The 21,270-nt window shown below is 40.6% G+C and overlaps 1 protein-coding gene across 2 annotated transcripts in view; it reads left to right on the top strand.

Annotated features, from left to right (window-relative positions):
* Window positions 1–21,270, top strand: part of tcerg1l (transcription elongation regulator 1 like) — a 624,439-nt gene that overhangs the window by 499,888 nt on the left and 103,281 nt on the right. For both annotated transcript variants that reach the window (XM_059653101.1, XM_059653102.1), the window contains exon 12: window positions 12,187–12,276. In XM_059653101.1, coding sequence (XP_059509084.1) covers window positions 12,187–12,276 — 90 coding nt within the window. The remainder of the gene's footprint in view (window positions 1–12,186; window positions 12,277–21,270) is intronic.

The raw sequence follows: 21,270 nt of genomic DNA on the forward strand, positions 1-21,270 counted from the left end.
CACCCAACAGGAGAACTTTACTCTGGTGCAATTTAGCAGACAACATCAGACAGCGCTTTTGTCACAGAATGGGATGTGAGATGGCTTGTGGCTCAGAGGGACATTTTAGTGCAGACAGCAGGTCAGGTGCTTCTGGCTTAGGAAACAGTGCAGTCTCAATGTGAAAAGGTTACATGTTGCTAGAAAGCAGAGGGCTGCATTATTGTTAGGCATGTGCATGTGGCTACAGCTTACACTGCAAACATACTGCATGTGCTGAAAGAACATGGGAGTGTATTAAAGGGTATTAGAAGGCAAGCTCAAGTGGGGTGACAAAAGATGCCAGTCAGCAAGTGGGTAATGCCATTGTTAGTTCAATGACTACTATCCTAGGACCTGGGTCCTAGCCTAGACGTTGCTATTACCCTTACTCTCCGCAAGATAATATTGAAACAGTTTAATTGAAATGCCCACTTTAATCATGCATGTTTCCCAACTGATGGGGTGCGCTGTAGTCTCTCAAGTTTCTGAATTATGAAATTGGTTCTGAGATGTGCAATTGAAATAGAGCATGAACATTTACTAAAAGGTAAAATACAATGGATGCTGGAAATCTGAAACCAACACAGAGAATGCAGGAGAATCTCAGCAGGAATGGCAACTCTCTCTTTCTCTAGAGAGAGAAACAGGGTTAACAGTTCAAGCCTGTAATGGACTCTTCTTCACAGCACCCTTTACTTGTCGAAGATGTTCCACATTTTTCACTTGGAGAATATTCTAATGCCATATTGGGACACAAAGGCTTCAACAGTTGTTAAAGTTGTGCAAATGAAGGTATATTTATACGAGTACAGATTATATACAATGATTGAACACCCATGTTACTGATATAATCTTCAAAGGTTTGTTCCTTTCTGCGCCCTCACATTATGCTTATGTGCAAGCCCAACATCTGCAACTGGAGTGATATGCCCTGGTGACTTTGAAGACATGGTTGGCCATCATCTTCTGGGTTCGGAGCCAGATGGGTATATCTGCACCCTCCACCTCCTGAATTGCTGGCGACAAAGGAGTCATGGCAGAGGGGAGTTGTGGAACAAGGCACTTCTTAAACCAATACCACGCCACTCCCAACCAATCCAATGTCTTAACTCACCCCCTACCTCCTAACATGTCTGCGCATGGCTCCAAAAACATAGAAGATTGATATTTTAACCAACCTGTTCAGGACTGTTCTTACATATTTCTGGGACAGGTGGGACTTGAGCACAGGCCTCCCAGTTCAGAGGCAGGGATCTTACAACTGCACCACAAGACCGCTCGAGAAGGGGTATTTAATTCTGTCCATTATTTTCACCTATGTTATCGTATATTGGCGAGCTGGCTTTAGATAATAATTATATGAAGGAACCATTGGAAATTACATTAGGTTGCAAGCCTCTTCATTAAGCATCAGTTGTGGGAAAGAATTCTGCTCAAGAGAGCATAGTCACCATGCTTACAATTCTATGGCACCATACTATTTTAGATTTCCAGCATCCCCACTTTTTTTTAATATGTAAAATGAGGACCATTTCATTGATCCATCAGCAAGAAAATGTTTTGAATAAGAAATAATAATTCCTGCATATGGACTATCTAGCTACTGTGTGGTTTGAATCTGAAACAGGAACTGAAGTCTGAATTGATTCACATAATTACCCATAGCCAGACTGATTTGTATGTGCTTTTGTCCTGCAGGGATTTGCATTGATTTTTCTAACTGGACTGTGTAGATGACACAAGTAAATCAAATAAGATAGGCAATTAAAAATAAATCAGGTGTCCTAATAAAAACAAATGAATTATCTAGTTTCTGGTAGATTTCATAGCAATTGAACAGCAACAATGTATTTTTTGGGGGATTGCAAAAGTTTTGTCAATATATCCATCAGCATACCTTTTGCATTCTGATTGGAAAGAATTGGATTATTTCTTACTGCGCTTCAGAAATCATTGTGCAGATACAGCCAATGTGTTTTATTTATATCAACATGCCTTACAGTTGAGAGTACCATAAATAAATGGACCTGGGAATACATGTTCCAAAAATGTGTTTTCCCAATTCCAAACGTGGGCATTTCTTATCAAAATTCACTCTGCCAGAAAATAAAGCTTGCTTGAAGTTAGATAATCAATGTGCTCTCCTGCAGTGTTGTCACGTTGTCATCTCAATTTACTTTGGTGTCCTCAGACAGGATCTTTCAACTGGCTTTGGCACCCAGTGCCCCAGGCGGCACTCACTGGCCTAGGAAGCAGCTCAGAAGCTTGCTCAGGGATGGCTTCCTAAATGCTCTGAGCATCTGTGTGAGGTGGATGCTGCTGAGATTGCTCGAAGATTGAGAGATCTCGGAGAAGTAATTAGAAAGTCACAAATCAGAGGGCCAGGCTATCCTGCTTCTCTGGATGGCCCAGTGGAGCAACGGGATGCTGTCCTCTGCCAATACTCCCCTCTTTGGCTCATGGAATCTCTGGCTGAGCTGTGCCATCCTGCCCCCTCTGCATGAAAGTGGCAGCTTTTCCATTTGAACAATTAATATACAAAGCAGCTGCTCCCCTCCATTCCCACTACTCAGTGACCAGCACGGTTCTAGATGTTACAATTAAAATGTAGAAACAATAATTTTAAAAACTTTTGTAAGATGTTCCTCTGAATTTATAGGATGCTCCCAATCTTCTGCCATACATTTGTTGGGAACAATGACAAAGTGCAGCGGAGAGATATTTGCATATTTACTGTTTGCGTAGTTTATTTTCACGAGCTCTGACAATGCACTGGTGCCGAAACCACATGATCGCTCCAATGATGTGCCTTCAGGTTTACAGCACTACTACTTTTCATTTCCTGATCTAATGTATATTGATCCATATACATGATCTCCAGCAGCCAGTAGTCTTCTATTGTGCCACAATGACTATCAGACTCTAAAATGTGATATTTTTATTCAGTTTCATTTGATAACAATTCCCTTTGCCATATCACTAAATCTATAAAACAGTCTGTGTTGAAATCATTAATGTACGTCTAGCCTTTATTCACAAACTCATGCTTGGTCTCACCATCTATTTTTCTGTTAAATTCTGCTCCTGAATACCCCACCTTATTCAATTGTTCTAAACTGTCTATCAAAATAATCTTTCTGCACAAGCCAGTCTGAGGTGTAATTTTAAAAAAAAGTCAAAGATTTCTTCAGTGATTTAGCTTCAACACCAAACAGTTTTCATTCTTGGTGACTTAGAGCAGAATCTTCCCATCGTCAGAGCAATGTGGACAATAGTGAGTCTGTTAGGAAAATGTGGAGAGATCTACAGAAATGACTTTCCCGACATTAAGAAAATAAAGCATGATTCTCAACCAAATTTTGAATGGCAAAAGACCCAATTTTATGCCATTTTATTCCTTAAATCTCTCCGTGCACATGAATTTCCTAAAGGATAAACATGACCCTCCCTATTGACCCTTCCCTCTCATTCAGTCTTGCAACTTAAATGGTTTCAATCATGGTGACCATCTTTGATTACTTCTCTGTACCAAGTGCATTTCTTCATCCAAACCAGCTTACTCTGTCCCTGAAACAAAGCATTTCCAAATGCATTTTCAAATTCATAATGATTAGATTTGTTCCATCATTCACCTTGTCAATTCTGCAGCTATCAATATGTGCAAGCTGACTCTGATTTCCAGCTTTGATGCCTAATCTCCATTGAAACCTTAATCTCTTATCTATTGGGCACTCTCTTATGCAGACTTCATCTCAGTTCCATACATCTAAGAGTCACAGACTCAGATAGGGTTAGGTCTGGATGGGCTGCTCTTCAGAGGGTCCGTGTGGACTTGATGGGCTGAATGGCCTGCTCCCATATTGTAGGGATTCTGAGATGCTATGATTCTATGAATGTGAGTTAGCAGTCAGCTAATCAACCATCACCAAATCTGACAAAATTATAGAAAGAGATTTTGGGACCTGCTCTATTGGATCTATTCTACTTTGCTAAAACTGTTCATTATTCCAAGATCAACTGAGAATGCAGTTAATTCCTTAGTTGCTCTTCAACAGTCAAAATCATCTTTTGGCTCCTCCAACTTGACCTCCAACAAGTTCAAGGAGCTCAGGGCTTCCTTTTTCACTAAGATTCATATCATGTCCTCAATTCCATCTTCTTTGCACTTTCTGAATTGTATCCTGCTCCCCATCACCTCAAAAGATCAAGTCAGATTTTACAAATTTGCTGTTTGCACCCAGCTCTAACTAGCCACTACCTCCCTCTAACCAACTACTGAAAGTATTTTCTTATCACTTGTCTACCACATAATATTAGATGAGCATAAATATCTTCCATCTAAATATTAGGAAGGCCAAGATGGTTGTATGCGGTCTTAAGTCACTAACACATTTCTCTTGCCACAAAATTGTTCCCTCTCCCTGGCAGTTGCCTGAGACTGAACCTGATTTTTTACAACTTTGCTGTTATATTTAACCCCAAGATGAACGACTCCACACCAGTATTACATCTCGACCTGGCTCTTGTACAGATTTCATAAAAGGCCTCCTATCCTCCATCTTACAGAAATTTAAAATTAACCAATACTCTGTGATCCACATCCTAGTTCCTTTTCCCCGAACTCCCATGTGCTGGTTAACATCCCTTCACTCCATGTTTTTCAAAAATTTCATCTGCATTTTCAAGTATTGCCATGGTCTGGCTCCAGCCTTCTTCTGTAAACTCCTCTCACCCTACAACCCTTCAAGTTGTCTGCTTTCCTCAACTTCTAGGCTGCCATGTTTTCCTGATTTTAATTGCTTCCATATTAGCGACCATTCCTTCAGTTGCCTAGATCCTAATCTCTGCAATTCCCTCCCTTAACCTCACTTAATCTTAACCTCTCTACCAAAGTTTCATCCTTTAACAAAAGCTCCATAGAACCCATCACTTTGAGAAAGCTATTGTCATCAGTGTTAATATTGGCTTAGTGTCTAATTCTGTTTGATAACTATTTTCTGAAGCATGTTGGAATGTTTATTATATTCAAAGTGCAGTGCAAATGGGCAGCACAGTGGTTCAGTGGTTAGCACTGCTCCCTCACAGCACCAAGAAGCCAGGTTCAATCCCAACCTTGAGTGACAGTTTGTAAGGAGTTTGGACAATCTCCCTGTGTCTGTGTGGGTTTCCATTGAATGCTCCGGTTTCCTCCCACAGCCCAAATATGTGTAAATTAGGCAGACTGGCCACACTAAAATGTCCAGGAGAGGCTAGGTGCATTAGGCATAGTAATTTCAGGGTTATGGGGATAGGATGGGAAGCTCTTCAATGGGTCAGTGGTCCAAATGCCCCCTTTCTGCATTTTTAGGAATTCTAAATGCTCTGCCTTGGTATTCCTCAAGTTTTCACATCTTTCAGAAATTTCAAATCATTGTGTCAAACTACCAGTACTATGACAAGATAGAACAGAGGAGATAACATGTGAACTTTTTTGTATGTTTTACATACTAAGCAGTTAATAGTAAAATAGCTACGTAACTGTCAAAATAGAAATACCTAAAAATATTTTGAATTTTTCATTTTGTTAGGGATTCATGTCTGCCAAAGTTCAAGTTCAGGTTCAGTAGTATCAATAGTTCCCATAGTTGGAATCATTGTGACCCATATCAACTTGTATCAAATACAACCTGAGACGTAATAACAACGTTCCTTTTATACCTGTATGCCTTTTCCTACAGTGTCTCGGAAAGTCAGCTGAGCAGACAATTGTTGATGTGCGGTTTGATGTGAATCATTAAATTGCCTTGTTTAACAGTTAAAGAATATACAGTGCAACAGTTATGATTAAATTTTCTTAGTGAATTGACATAGCTTTTTTTTGCGTAATTGTATAAAATAAAGTGTGTACTATCATTGGTGTTTCCTTCACTTGACTTAACCAAGACATCTTCTAACTAACCCCTGCATTTCTAACCTCCTCACTTCAATGAATGACTCTCACAGGCTTCCGGTTTCAAAAGGGGAGGCAATGACCTAGGGGCATTATTGCTGGCTTGTTACTCCAGAGACCCAGATAATGTTCTGGGGACCCAGGTTTAAGTCCTACCAAGGCAGATGGTGGAACTTCAATTCAATAAAATAAAATCTGGAATTAAGGCTCTAATGATGACTATGAAACTGTTGCCAATTGTTGGGAAAACCTCATCTGGCTCACTAATGTCCTTTAGGGAAAGAAATCTGCCAGCCTTACCCAGTCTGGCCTACATGTGACTCCAGACCCATAGCAATGTTGTTGACTCTAAACTGCCCTCTGGGCAAGTAAGGATGGACAATAAATGCTGGCCCAGCAATGATGCAGTTGTTCCCATGAATGTGTAAAAAATTTGATCCTTGTGTTAGCCATTGTGTCTCTCCCAGTGTAAAATCCACCAGCATAAATTTTCAATGACACCCATGAAATTAAATTGAATTGGTAGATGAAAAGAATGAGATACAAAACATCATTTTGAATTAAGTATGAATTAAGTATGCAATATATTAAATCTGTAACCCCGAGCCGAATGCTGCTCTTTTCTGACTATACTTCAAACTTCCAATCTTACATGCTGCTTCATGTACTTTTGCATTATTTTGTCCACTCAGTAAATCAATAATTTTCTAGTTTTCTGCTATTTCATTCATTTTTCAAAAGCTTAGAAGGTATTAAGAATGTTATTGTTAGACCCAGGAAATGTGATAATTTTAATGAAAACCCTTAACATAAACTAAAATATGCTTCAAATTGCCAAAAAAAACTGAATGCTTACTGTAAATATATTCTGTGACAAACTTCTAATTAAGGGGCCACAATCAAATAGGCAAATGTGGGCTGGTCATAGATAGTGCTACTATATTGCAGGCCCACTGGATGAGATCAGTTGCAGAATTAAATTATGATATACAAGTTAATTTATTTTAATGACTGGGATGACAAAGATGTTGACAGCCTGCCAGTGTAGTTAACTCAGCCACATTAGTGGCATTTAAACAGTCCTTGGATAAGCATATGGATAATGATGGGATAGTGTAGGGCAAGGGGCTTAGATTAGTTCACAGGTCGGCACAACATCGAGGGCCGAAAGGTCTGTTCTGTGCTGTATTGTTCTATGTTCTATGTTCTATACTATGCCCTGAATTAAAAGGACACTGTACCTAGAATTTATCATTCATTGTAGGTTCCAGATCGAGTGGGTTGGGTACAGAGAAGCAAACAAAATAATCAATAGCATTAACCCAGCTGAACCCTAATATTTTTCTGATTGACGCATTTGGGAACGGATCAGTGTCAGCAAAAGACCTAAAAAGTGCAAAGGAAGGCATACTTTATGAGGAGTTCCATCGTCAATTTTTAACTGTAAAGTGACATTTTGTAACAAAACAAGGGGACATTGATACAATGGCCCCTTTCGAGACACCCCTGCAGTACTGGAAGATTGAGTTTATCAAATAGAAATGGAAGCTTACATGTTTCACATATCTTTCAATTTGCTTTATTCAAACCCGAGCACAGATATTTTTTGAGAAACATTAGTAATGTTAAATGTCAAAAATCACATGACATCAAGTTATAGCCCAACAGGTTTATTTGAAGACACAAGCTTTTATGTGTGCACGCACACACATAATCTATGGGGTGAATTTGCATCTGCAGATTTGTAATTGCAGATACATTCTATTTTATTTAAAATGCATACAATTGGTAGACAATCAGTGTGGCATTTTATAAATTCCTACATTGGAAATAAAACCAGTCTGATTCCGAGTTGATACACAGCCAGATTTGAAACAACACCTCACACCTAAAATGCATTGTCTGACCTGGGATGTCACCTCTGATATACTGAAGAAATGGATAAAACTTTTAGTTATCTCAGGGCAGTGACTTTAAAGAAATTCTGGAATTTATATATTAATAATTTCTGACTAATTAAAAAATTATCAGCCGTCTTAGGCTTGTTCAATTTATTTGTATCAGTTCTATAAACCTTTGATCTTTTGTTGACAAATTCTGTATCTGATGCCACCTCTCTCACTGACACCTGACGAAGGGATGAGACTCCAAAAGCTTGTGTCTTCAAATAAATCTGTTGGACTATAACCTGGTGTTGTGTGATTTGTGACCTGGTCCACCACCGTCCAACACCAGCACCTCCAGTTCATGTTAAGTGTGATTGAGTTTTCCTCAATTGTTGTCTTGATTAATAGTTTATGAATATCTGCAAAATTGAGAGCCATTTTCGAGTATTCTATATTAAATGATCAAGCTTCCCACCAAGCAAACAGAAGTATCCTCAACCCATGAAATGCACCAAACAGTGAAGAGTTAACAACTGAGAGATTCACTCTGATTTCAGAGAATTGCCTTCATTTTAAGAAATATGGAGATTGTTTATTATTCTTAAAAAATGATGCTTTATTTAAGTCATTAAGTAGGAATTGAAAAGTGACAAACCATATATAGCTATCACATATTGACTCTTGTATTTTAGCTATGGTTTCTAAAGCCTTATTGAAATTGACCCTTTCCCCTGCCAGGTGAAGTCATAAAAATATACAGTACGACAAATGTTATTGAAGCACAGATTATGTATTCCTCACAGAATTTTGAAAACAGCCTTAGCTGAAGTTTTGCAGAATGTATCGCTGAAGAACATTCAAATATAGTCAGACAAAATTCTACTACAGCAGAAAGTGTGCAACTAAGTCCAATATTTAATGATCTTTTGATTTGGAGAATTTTATCGTCTTATTCTAGTATTCTCATTGTAACTGTTGCATTATTGTTTTAAGAACTAAAAATGCTAATGAATGGAGGACCAGGATGACGCCGCATGACCAGTACAGCAAGGACAGCAAGCAACAGTACACTGAGGTTGTGCACATAAGTTGCTCTGAAACTGCAAGTTATCAGTTTGCATAAAAACTGAAAGAACGGCTGATGCTGTAAATCAGAAACAAAACACATAAATTTCCAGAAAAGCTCCACCAGCCTGGCAGCATCTGTGGCGAGAAATCAAAGTTAATATTTCAGAAGAAGGGTCACTCAACCCTAAACGTTGACTCTGATTTCTGTCCACAGATGGTGCCGATCCAGCAGAGCTTTTCCAATAATTTCTGTTTTTGTTATCAGTTTATCTGTTAAGTAAACTTGTTTGAGATTTTCCAGCAAAATAGGTTGCACTAATATCACTTACCACTCAGTACGAGTGTGGCAAATCTGTTAAGAAATGCAACACAAGAATACGACAGGCAGGTTCATAGGGTTGAAGTTTTCAGTTTGCAACATCTAAGCAATAAAATCTGGCCCAGGAGCCCAAATAACATCAGTCCTTTCTATGTTCATGTTATTTGCTAGTTTGGCCAGTTTGAATTTCATAACTTAGTGATTGAGATAGAACTGTACAGAATGCTATTGCCCCATAGCTGAATGAATGAATGCAAAATTTTAACACCAATTAGCATTGATATGAACAACTTGGTCATTTGCGAATTAAGGCTCTGTGTTTAAACATTATGCTTGCAACATTATTTGATCCACTTCAGGTGGCATTGTGAAAATCCACATGCACCGCTGACCACTGCTTCTAAAATTGTGGACAATTGAAGCCAACTAGTTTTGTTAAACCTGGTAAGTACAGACAGAGGGACTCCACTGAGACACAGTCAGCAAAATATGGAACTGCAAACCTTATGTGATTGGCTGGAAGTTGCCAGCCCAGTGAAGGCTGACTTTCTGCTTTGCTTATGGTCAAGACCCAGTTCTGGACCGCCCAGCAGGAACCACAGCTAAATCCTAGGAGCTTGATTATGTCCCGCAGGGTTCAGTGTTGGGGCCGCAGCTGTTCACTTTATATATTAATGATCTGGGTGAAGGGACTGGGGGCATTTTGGTGAAATTTGCCAATGATATGAAGATAGGTGGACAGGCAGGTAGTACTGAGGAGGTGGGGAAGCTGCAGGAAGATTTAGACAGTTTAGGAGAGTGGTCCAGAAAATGGCTGATGAAATTCAACATGAGCAATTGCGAGGTTTTGCACTTTGGAAAAAAGAATACAGGCACGGACTATTTTCTAAATGGTGAGAAAATTCATAAAGCAGAAGTACAAAGGGATCTGGGAATGTTGGTCCAGGATTCTCTAAAGGTTAACTTGCAAGCAGAGTCCGTCTTTAAGAAAGCGAATGTAATGATGTCGTTTATCTGAAGAGGGTTGGAATGTAAAAGCAGTGATGTGCTTCTGAGACTTTATAAAGCTCTAGTTAGGCCCCATTTAGAGTACTGTGTCCAATTTTGGGCCCCACACCTCAGGAAGGACATACTGGTGCTGGAGCATGTCCGGTGGAGATTCACACGGATGATAACATACGATGAACGGCTAAGGATCCTGGGATTGTATTCATTAGAGTTTAGAAGGTTGAGGGGAGATCTAATAGAAACTTACAAGATAATACGGCTTAGAAAGGGTGCACGCTGGGAAGTTGTTTCCGTTAGGCGGGGAGACTAGGACCCGTGGGCACAGCCTTAGAATTAGAGGGGGTAAATTAAAAATGGAACTGAGGAGACATTTCTTCAGCCAGAGAGTGGTGGGCTTGTGAAATTCTTTGTCACGGAGCGCAGTGGAGGCCAGGACATTAAATGCCTTCAAGGCAGAGATCGATAAATTCTTGATCTCAAAAGGAATCAAGGGCTAAGTGGAGAGTGCAGGGAAGTGGAGTTGAAATGCCCATCAGCCATGATTTAAATGGCGGAGAGGACCTGATAGGCTGAACGGCCTTACTTCCACTCCTGTGTCTAATGGTCTTATGTTCATAGGGAGTGGAAGTTCTACCAACAGATCCCATTGCATTAGCCCCATCTGCTTCTGTTTTTGTTTGAGCCATGGACTCTAATGGCAATTAAAATGTTTGGAAAAATGTTCAGTCTTTCATTACTGAAATGAAATTTGTCATAACTTATTAGCTGTACACCACAGCATGTTTTGTTGATTCAGAACACTGCTCCAAATGAAATTAGTGGCAGGATCATTGGCTTATATGTTTATTATTACAAATGTACAATTTTGTGCATGTAACTAATATATGTTTCTTTAACTAATGCATGCAGTAAAATGATAGTACATATAAATGCTATTGAAACTGTAAAGTTTCAATATTGCTGAAAAAAATCCAGGAAATATCAGTGTAAAGAAAAGCAGTATTCATATGGTATGTGACTCTGCAATTGGACAATGTTTTTCTAAATAATCCTGAATTTGCTAAGAATTATGTTGACTAACAATTTAGCATTGTCAGTCAGATTCACAGAGAAGCATGCATGCAACTACTTGAAGCTGGATGTATTAATACACAGAGCCCTGATATTTGAGGACAGAAAGGAGATGAACACAAATTGCACATAATTCAAATCAAATAAACAGGTGACAGTTATTCATTAGTTAATTTCAAGGGCAATGCATTGACAAATCAGTAAACCTGCCTGTTTAAAATTTAAACAAGGATTGGCAGTTGACTGCCATTCATCATCTAACCATTGTATTCTCCATGCTAGTACTTCAATCAATCAGCATCCATTTTCCAACCAAACAACACTGTCCTCTCATGAAGCAGTGCATATTTAATGTGACCTGTCCTGATGAGTTAAGGTGAAAAGCTTTGAAAAAAATATGTCTAATTGCAGTAAAATTCACAATTTTATTATGGGAACTTGCTGTTCTTTTTACCTGTTTATCAGAAATAAACTCTCAAAAGTGTAATAAAAGCATTTCTTCATAATTACTACAAATCATAACTGTAGCTGAACTGAAATTCAAGGCAGAGATTTATCTCAGATCTATACTGGAGTTAATTGCTTTTATTTTGTTCTCATGGTGACACTGCATGATCTTTGCAGTGTTTGTGGTTGGATTGGAAGTTAATTGCTACCTTTGTGTTCGTCCAATACTTATTAATAATCCATTAATGACTCACAGTACAAAGGAATTTTCCTTAATGTATCCTGTTTGTTGTGTTCCTTCTGAATGAAATGCACTGCCCTTTTCTGTAACAGCGCTGCCAAATTCTGGCGAGTGAACTACAAATACTGCAGAAGCGTGACATCATTCTGAAATACCCTGCCCGACAGAAAATAACCATTTAAATTTGTTTCTTCAGGTCTCTGCATTTTCTACTTGGGAAAAGGAGCTGCACAAAATAGTGTTTGACCCTCGTTATCTCCTTTTAAACCCTGAAGAACGTAAACAGGTATTTCTTTTTATCAATATTAAATGCCCAGAAATATTTTTCAACAAGTGAGATTAATCTTTAATAAGTGAATAAATATTCTACAATGGGCAGATATTCTTTGAAGTAAACAAAGCAGCCAAAAGTAATCAAGGAAGTCTCCTGCTGTTTACAAATATTCTCACAAAGAGGGAGATGAAAATGCATGAAGCTTACAACAATTTTAAAGTAAAACTATAAACCAACATCAATTACTTAGAGCAGTGTCATTAATTTGTTTCTTCCAATAGTTGCTTATTTTGAAACAGACAGTTGTCTCAGAGTGCTGGTGTGTGCTGGTGTTGTTTTAAACTTACAATGCTTAACCAAATGAGTATAACATTGTATTTGAAGTATTCAAAAAGTTTCACAAATTATTTATCATAAAATGATGTATTAGTTCAAGCATTTGCTTGTTAATTGGAAGAACACAACTCTGAGTAGTCAAATTTGTAGTTGTAGATGAGTATGTGAGTTGTGCCTATTTTGACCAGGTTGATGTAATACATGGATTGCAATATAAAATGAAAATTTTCCATCTTAAACAGGAAAGAGTTTTAAACTTTACCTTATTCTATTTAAATTGTTCTTGCTTTTGGGAAATAACAGAGTTAATAATAATTATGGTTAGTTCGGTGTTATCCACAGCAGTTACAACCGGCAGATTGGAAAAGAATGCAGTCCATGGAGAGTTTCACTCTGAAATACATTGAACAGAAATATCTTGAAAAATATTACAAACATCAGGTTAATTTCTGAAAGAATATTTGACATAGATGTTGTGGACAATGACAAAGGAACATCTCTCATTATTTGTGAAGCTTGTAACTGCCCACAAGTTTTTTTGCAAACCTTGCCCTCATCTTGTAGTAACAGTGGGAGCAGTGCATGCAGCAATGTGCCCATTCAATCAAATTGACTAAAGAACCTTTACTTCGTCTTCACTGTATTACTTTGGAATAATAATACAGGACAGTCTGGCAGGGGTGTTCGGGTAGGGAACACAATCTGAAAACTACAGGTTAGAATAGGTCATCTTGGAAATTGTTTCTCCAGGATTGTTGGCTGACAGGCAGCCTCATTGCCCAGGATAGATGGGATTGCTAGATAATAAAATGTGAGGCTGGATGAACACAGCAGGCCAAGCAGCATCTCAGGAGCACAAAAGCTGACGTTTCGGGCCTAGACCCTTCATCAGAGAGGGGGATGGGGGGAGGGAACTGGAATAAATAGGGAGAGGGGGGGAGGCGGACCGAAGATGGAGAGTAAAGAAGATAGGTAGAAAGGATAGTATAGGTGGGGAGGTAGGGAGGGGATAGGTCAGTCCAGGGAAGACGGACAGGTTAAGGAGGTGGGATGAGGTTAGTGGGTAGGAAATTGAGGTGCAGCTTGAGGTGGGAGGAAGGGATGGGTGAGAGGAAGAACAGGTTAGGGAAGCGGAGACAGGCTGGGCTGGTTTTGGTACCCAGCACCTTCCAAAGAAACTGCAGGAAGTGCTACACTTGCCCCCAGACCTCCTCCCTCACCCCCGTCCCAGGCCTCAAGATGATTTTCCATATCAAGCAGATGTCCACCTGCACATCTGCCAATGTGGTATATTGTATCCATTGTACCTGGTGTGGCTTCCTCTACATTGGGGAAACCAAGCGGAGGCTTGGTGACCGCTTTGCAGAACACCTCTGCTCGGTTCGCAACAAACAACTGCACCTCCCAGTGGCGAACCATTTTAACTCCCCCTCCCATTCCTCAGATGATATGTCCATCATGGGCCTCCTGCAGTGCCACAATGATGCCACCCGAAGGTTGCAAGAACAGCAGCTCATATTCCGCTTGGGAACCCTGCAGCCACATGGTATCAATGTGGACTTCACAAGCTTCAAAATCTCCCCTTCCCCCACTGCATCCCTTAAACAAGCCCAGCTCGTCCCTTCCCCCCACTGCATCGCAAAACCAGCCCAGTTCCTCCCCTCCGCCCACTGCATCACAAACCCAGCCCAGCTCGACCCCTCCCCCCATTGCATACCAAAACCAGCCCAGCCTGTCTCCGCTTCCCTAACCTGTTCTTCCTCTCACCCATCCCTTCCTCCCACCTCAAGCCGCACCTCCATTTCCCACCTACCACCTCATCCCACCTCCTTGACCTGTCCGTCTTCCCTGGACTGACCTATCCCCTCCATACCTCCCCACCTATACTCTCCTCCCCACCTATCTTCTTTACTCTCCATCTTCGGTCCGCCTCCCCCCCTCTCCCTATTTATTCCAGTTCCCTCCCCCCATCCCCCTCTCTGATGAAGGGTCTAGGCCCGAAACGTCAGCTTTTGTGCTCCTGAGATGCTGCTTGGCCTGCTGTGTTCATCCAGCCTCACATTTTATTATCTTGGAATCTCCAGCATCTGCAGTTCCCATTATCTCTAGATGGGATTGCTGTCGGGTTTCTAGTTGTGGAGGGCAGAGGGAGAATCGTTATGACTGAGACTATGGAAGGAAGAAGAATAAGTTAGTGGTTGGGGTTAGAATGTGGTGTTCTGGGCAGGGTGGGGGATGGAGTGCAACAGATGATAGTTGGGGCTCTGGTGATAAAATGTAGGTCTGATCACAGGACCGTGCAAGTAGATTATACTTCAGGTGGGTGACATAGTAGTCAGTGGGATGAGAGGATCAGAGAGCCATGAAGATAGGGAATGGGGAGGTTGGTCCTCTTTACTCCCTAAGGGATGTTGGCTGGGGAGTGCAGATTGGGCAGCTAGATGGCCTTCCTTGCTCACAAACAGTGCTGAAAATATACTTTCCTCCTGCTGCCTCCTTTTACCTGTCAGGTTTGTTACATTGATGTGCCAAGGCATGGCAGCACATCAGTCATGACTGAAGAAAATGCACATTTGGAAACTCAGCCAGATGTTGCCTCATTTCAGGTTTCTACTTTAACATCTGTGACTTTGCCGTTGTTAACTGAAGCTCGCTACCTGCATTGAGCAGAGCACAGCAGGGCCAATCCTCATTCTCCAAGAAGGAGTGGCCACATCTCTCACTAACACTACTATCTCTCCCTGGTTACGACCTGGTGTCACCTACTCTACACATGTGACATGAGGGTATTCACTGCTGTGAGGGTATCTTCACATGTGGAGGGTGTGCTGGATAAAGTGCTGCTGATGGCTGTGAATCCTCTGAGATATCCAGCAGGACAGAAGCTCTTCTCTCAGTATATTCCACTTCTGGAGCGACCAGAGAGACTTGGTTGAAGTGAAACAGATGCTCCGTCAACCAAACCTGTTGCTTCCCTTAATGATGAGTTTCCAGCAATATTTGAGAGCCCACACAGGGTGCTACAGGGCCATGGGAATGATAAATACAGCAATTGTTCTACTCACTATCCATTGCTTCCATCATGCCTTGCCCTGAGTTGCAGTCTGCCTGTTTTGATGGAACCAATGTCCATCACCTCCTTCTCCAAGCCTGCCTCCACTTCAGTGAAATAAGTACAAAATATTTTCATTTTATATGTTGTAGCACCTAGAGTCATTGAGATGTACAGCACAGAAACAGACCCTTCAGTCCAATTTGTCCATGTCAACCAAATATCCTAGATAAATCTAGTCTCCTTTGCCAGCATTTGGTCCATGTTCCACCAAACCCTTCCTATTCGTAAACCCATCCAGATGTCTTTTAAATGGTGTAATTGTACCAGCCTCCACCACTTCCTCTGGCAGCTCATTCCATACATGCACCACTCTATGCATGAAAATGTTGCCCTCAGGTCCCTTTTAAATCTTTACCTTTTCACTTTAAACCTATGCCCTCTCACTTTTGATCCTCCCACCCCAGGTAAAAGATCTTGTCTTTTTACCCTGTCCATGGCTGTCATGATTTTATAAATCTCTATAAGGTCACCTCTCAGCCGTTGATGCTCCAGGCGAAATAGACCTGGACTATTCAGCATCTTCCTGTAGCTCAAACCTTCCAAGCCTTGCAATGCCTTTGTAAATCTTTTCTGAACCCTTTCAAGTTTCACAAAACCCTTCCTATAGCAGGGTGATCAGAACTGAATGCACAAGTGGCCAAGCCAATATCTTGTACAGTCACAATATGACCACACAAGTCCAATACTCAATGCACTGACCAGTAAAGGCAAGCATACCAAACACCTTCTTCACTATCCTATCTACCCTTTCAAGGAACTATGAATCTGCACTCCAAGGTCTCTATGTTCAGCAAGGCTCCCTAGTACCTTACCATTAAGTGTATAAGTCCTGCCCTGATTTACCTTTCTTAATTACTCCATCTGCCACTCCTCGGCCCATTGGCCCATGTGATCAAGATCCCAAAGTATTCTGAGGTAACCTCCTTTGCTGTCCACTACACCTCCAATTTTGGTCTGAATTCCAAACTTTCTAAACATACCTCTTATGTTCACATCCAAATCATTTATATAAATGACAAAAAAACAGTGGACCCAGCCCCGATCCTTGTGGCACACCACTGGTCACAGGCCTCTAGTCTGAAAAGCAAACCTCCACCAACATCCTCTGTTTTCTACCTTTGAGCCAATTCTGTATGGAAATAGCTAGTTCTCTCTCTATTCCATGTGATCTAACCTAGCTAACCAGCCTACCATGCAGAACTTTGTCAAATGCCTTACTAAAGTCCATACAGATCACATCCACCGCTCTGCCCTCATCAATCCTCTGTTACTTTGGATTTTCCTTAACCCTATTTGCCAAGGTGATCGCATGTCCCCTTTTTGCCCTTCTGATTTCCCTCTTAAGTGTACTCCTACTGCCTTTGCTGTCTTCTAGGGATTCACTTGATCTCTGCTGTCTATACCTGACATATGTTTCCTTCTTTTTCTTGACAAAACCTCAGTGTCTCTAGTCATCCAGCATTCCCTACACCTACCAGCCTTTGCCCTTCACCCTCACAGGAACATACCATCTCTGGACTCCCATTATCTCATTTTTGAAGGCTTCCCATTTTCTAGCCATCCCTTTACCTGCAAACATTCTCCCCCAATCAACTTTTGAAAGTTTGTGCCTAATAAAATCAAAATTGCCCTTTCTCCAATTAAGTACTTTAATTGTTAGATCCAGCCTATCCTTTCCCATCACTACTTCAAAACTAATAGACTCATGGTCACTGGCCCCAAAGTGCGCCCCCACTGACACCTCAGTCACTTGCCTTGCCTTATTTCCCAAGAGTAGGTCAAATTTTGCGCCTTCTCTTGTAGGCACATCCACAAACAGAATCAGAAGATTTTCCTGCACACACTTAACAAATTCATCTCCATCTAAGCCCTTAACACTATGGCAGTCCAAGTGTATGTTTGAAAAGTTTAAACCCCCTTTCATAACCACCTTTATTATTCTTACAGATAACTGAGATCTCCTTACAAATTTGTTTCTAAATTTCCTGCTGACTATTGACGAGTCTATCATACAATCCCAATAAAGTGATCATCTCTTTCTTATTCCTCAGTACCACCCAAATAACTTCCCTGGACGTATTCCCAAGAATATTCTCCCTAAGCACAGCCTTAATGTTACCCTAATCAAAAATACCACTCCCCCTCCCTTCTTGCTCCCCTTTCTATCCTTCCTCTAGCATCTGTACCCTGGAACATTAAGCTGCCAGTCCTTTCCATCCCTGAGCCATGACACTGTAATTGCTATGATATCCCAGTCCCATTTTCCCAACCAGGCCTTGAGTTCATCTGCCTTACCTGTTAGGCCTCTTGCATTGAAATAAATGCAGCTTAATTTATCAGTCCTGCCTCCTCCAATACTAATTAATTCTGAAGCGATGTGACTTCACATTTGTCAAAATTAAATTTTCATGGCCAGAGAAAGGTTAATGAGCAATAATTATGACTTACTATGACATTAAAAATTCACTCACATATGCAGTTAAGTGTTGCAACCTCATGCCCTTTCATGAATCTTGAATCTATCATTGAAGAACTGTTTTCAGAGCCTGTGGAGGAGCAGGATAAAATGGATCATCAACTTGTGAATTTACACATTTAACTGTGTATGTGCTTACCAAAATGTTGCTGTATGATTGATTCCACAATAAAGCTGAACATTATTGCTTTATTATTGTTTCTTGTGTAAAATCAGGGTCTATCCCTTTAAAATTCAATTCTTCTCAACTGATGATATTACATAGATTGTTTTATTTTAATTAATGATGAATGTTATTGAAAGTTTATTAGAATCCTTCCAGATGCTCGTTCCTAATTGCACTGTTCTTAATATTTTATTTACATCTGTTTATTGCAACTTTTGAATTCCCAAATCATCGGGAGTAATTGCTGCACTGAATTAGCTGGTTCCAAATATTGTTCAATTTTAAATAATTACATTGAACAAATGGGGCTTATATGGGGGATGGTGACAATTGATGAAGCCTTGCACAAGAAGTGCTGTACATTACAGTAGTGAGGGTGTTGTTGTTGTGTGCTAGGTTTAGGTCAATGCAAGATTTGAAATATTGTTTTTCAAACTGACGGGAAATATATGGTAGTGTTCCCCAGAGGTTGCTATTAGGCTCTCAGCTCATTTTTGTGTGTATGAGAGTATAACGCCATATAGGTTGTGTTCTGAAATAGTATTCCCTTTACCTGGATGAATAATATGGAGACTTGAGTTTGAATTACAACGTTCCCAGTGAGGAATTTGAATAGTTAATATATAAGAATGAATACAAATCTCATATCATTTATGGTGACTCTGAAATAACTGAATAATTGTAACAACTAATCCAGTTTACTGTTATTCTTAAGGGAGGGACATCTGCTATCTTTTCTTGGCCTAGCTTGTAGATATTTTCTAATTGGCATGTTCATAAATGTTATTACATATCTCTGAGCTTGGACCTGGGCCTCCTGGCTCAGAGGTAGAGGCACTACCACTGAATCACAAGACCATCTCATGGACTGGCCTATACGTATACAGAAACCTGAAATAACGTGCTTAATATAACCTACAAATTAGAAGGAACAGGCCAATCAATGACCTAGTGGTATTGTCACTGGATTAATAATCGAAAGAAAACAAGAACTGCAGATGCTGGAAGTCAGAAACAAATGCAGAAAGTGCTGGAAAAACTCAGCAGGTCTGGCTGCACCTGTACAGAGACAAACATAGTTAATGTTTCAGGTGTAGGGACCTTTCTTGAGAATCTTCAGTTTTTCCAGTAATTTTTGATTTAATAATCCAAAAATCCATCCATTCTGGGAACCTAGGTTTAAAACCCATTGTGCCAGATGTTGGAATTTGAATTAAGTGAAAAAACTGGAATTAAAATTCAAATGATGACCATGATTGCCATAAAAAATTCCTTGTTACAAATACTTTTTACAGAAGGAAACTACTTCCCAACATGGTCTGGCCTACATGTGATTCCATATCCACAGAAATGCACTGCTCTTCACTGCCCTCTGAAAAGGCCCAGAAAATCATACAGTTGGATCATACCTCCAGAAAGGAAAAATAAGAATAAAACTTAATAGACTACCTGGCTTTTATTGACACGGGCAACAGAAACAACAGCAGCAAACAAAGTCCTAGCAACCATGCAAAGTCCTTCTTACTAACATCTGAGGTCTAGTTCCAAAACTGGGAGATGTCTCACAGATTTGTCAAGCTACAGCCTGACATGTTATACTCACGCTGTCTTTCGGGCAAGGCACCAGTCACCATCATCACCTCCATCCATGGCTATGTCCAGTCCCACCAGCAGGACTGAGCAAGGAAAGGTGCCAGCACAGTGGTACACATTCAAGATGGAGTGTTGCTAGAAGTCTTCAACATTGACTCTGGACTCCATGAATTATCATGGCATCAAGACAACCATGGGCAAGGAAACCTCCTCCTGATGACCATGTATTGCATCCTCTCAGCTGGTGAATTAATCTTCCTCCATGTTGAACACCACATGGAGGAAGTATTGATGCAGAATGTACCTGTGAGTGGGAGACTTTAAGAATGGCTTGGCATCACCACTACTGATCGGGATGATGGATCAAGATCTGGAAGGTATCCAAGTTTGGGCTGTCAAGTGCCAATTAAAATTCACATTGCACAAGTGCCAGGCAATGACCATCTCTAACAGGAAAGAATCTAACTATCGTGTTTGAAATTTAGTGGCATCACCATTACTGAATTCCCTACTGTCAACATTTTGGGGTTACCTATGACCGGTGAGTGAACTGGGCGAAGTACGCTTGTATTGTAGTGGTAGAGTCCCTGCCTCTGTGTCAGCAGGTCCAGTTCAGTGCCATCTGCCCCAGAGATGTGTAATAACATCTCTGAACAGATCCATTAGATTTACCAATAAGTATTGATAAATTCTTCTGGCAATAAGAATAGGTCAGAGTTTAGGCGTTCTGCAAAGAGTAACTCCCCTCCTGACTCCCCAAAGCCTGTCCATCATCCACAAGGCACAAGTCAGGAGTGCAATGGAATACTTCCCACTTGTCTGATGGCGCAGCTGCAAGCTTGACGCTATCCAGGATAAAGCAGCCCAGTCAATTGGCACAATATCCAGAAACAGCTACTCCCTTCACCACCGATACTCAGCATCATCAGTGGGTATTATTACCAAGATGCCCAACAGAAATTCAGTAGGTTCCTTAGAAAGCACCTTCTAAATCCACGACCACTAGTATTTAGAAGGACACGGACAGCAGATATGTGAGGATACCACTACCGTCAAGTTCCTATCCAAGCTACATCTGACTTGGAAATATTCCACCATTTCTTCAATGTGACTGCAATAAAATCCAGAAATTCCCTTCCTAATGGGTCTACCAACATCATATCACCTGCAGCAGTTTAAGAAGGCAGCTCATCATCACCTTTGTGAGGGCAAGTAGGGACAAAATCTCAAGGCACGCTCCATGGTGCATCAAAGATATGGCTATGAGTACCTGCATGGATCCCTGTCTCTTTGTGGAGTGCATGGATTATTCCTTGTTCC

Source organism: Stegostoma tigrinum, chromosome 20 (genome assembly GCF_030684315.1).
Source record: "Stegostoma tigrinum isolate sSteTig4 chromosome 20, sSteTig4.hap1, whole genome shotgun sequence".
NCBI lineage: Eukaryota > Metazoa > Chordata > Chondrichthyes > Orectolobiformes > Stegostomatidae > Stegostoma > Stegostoma tigrinum.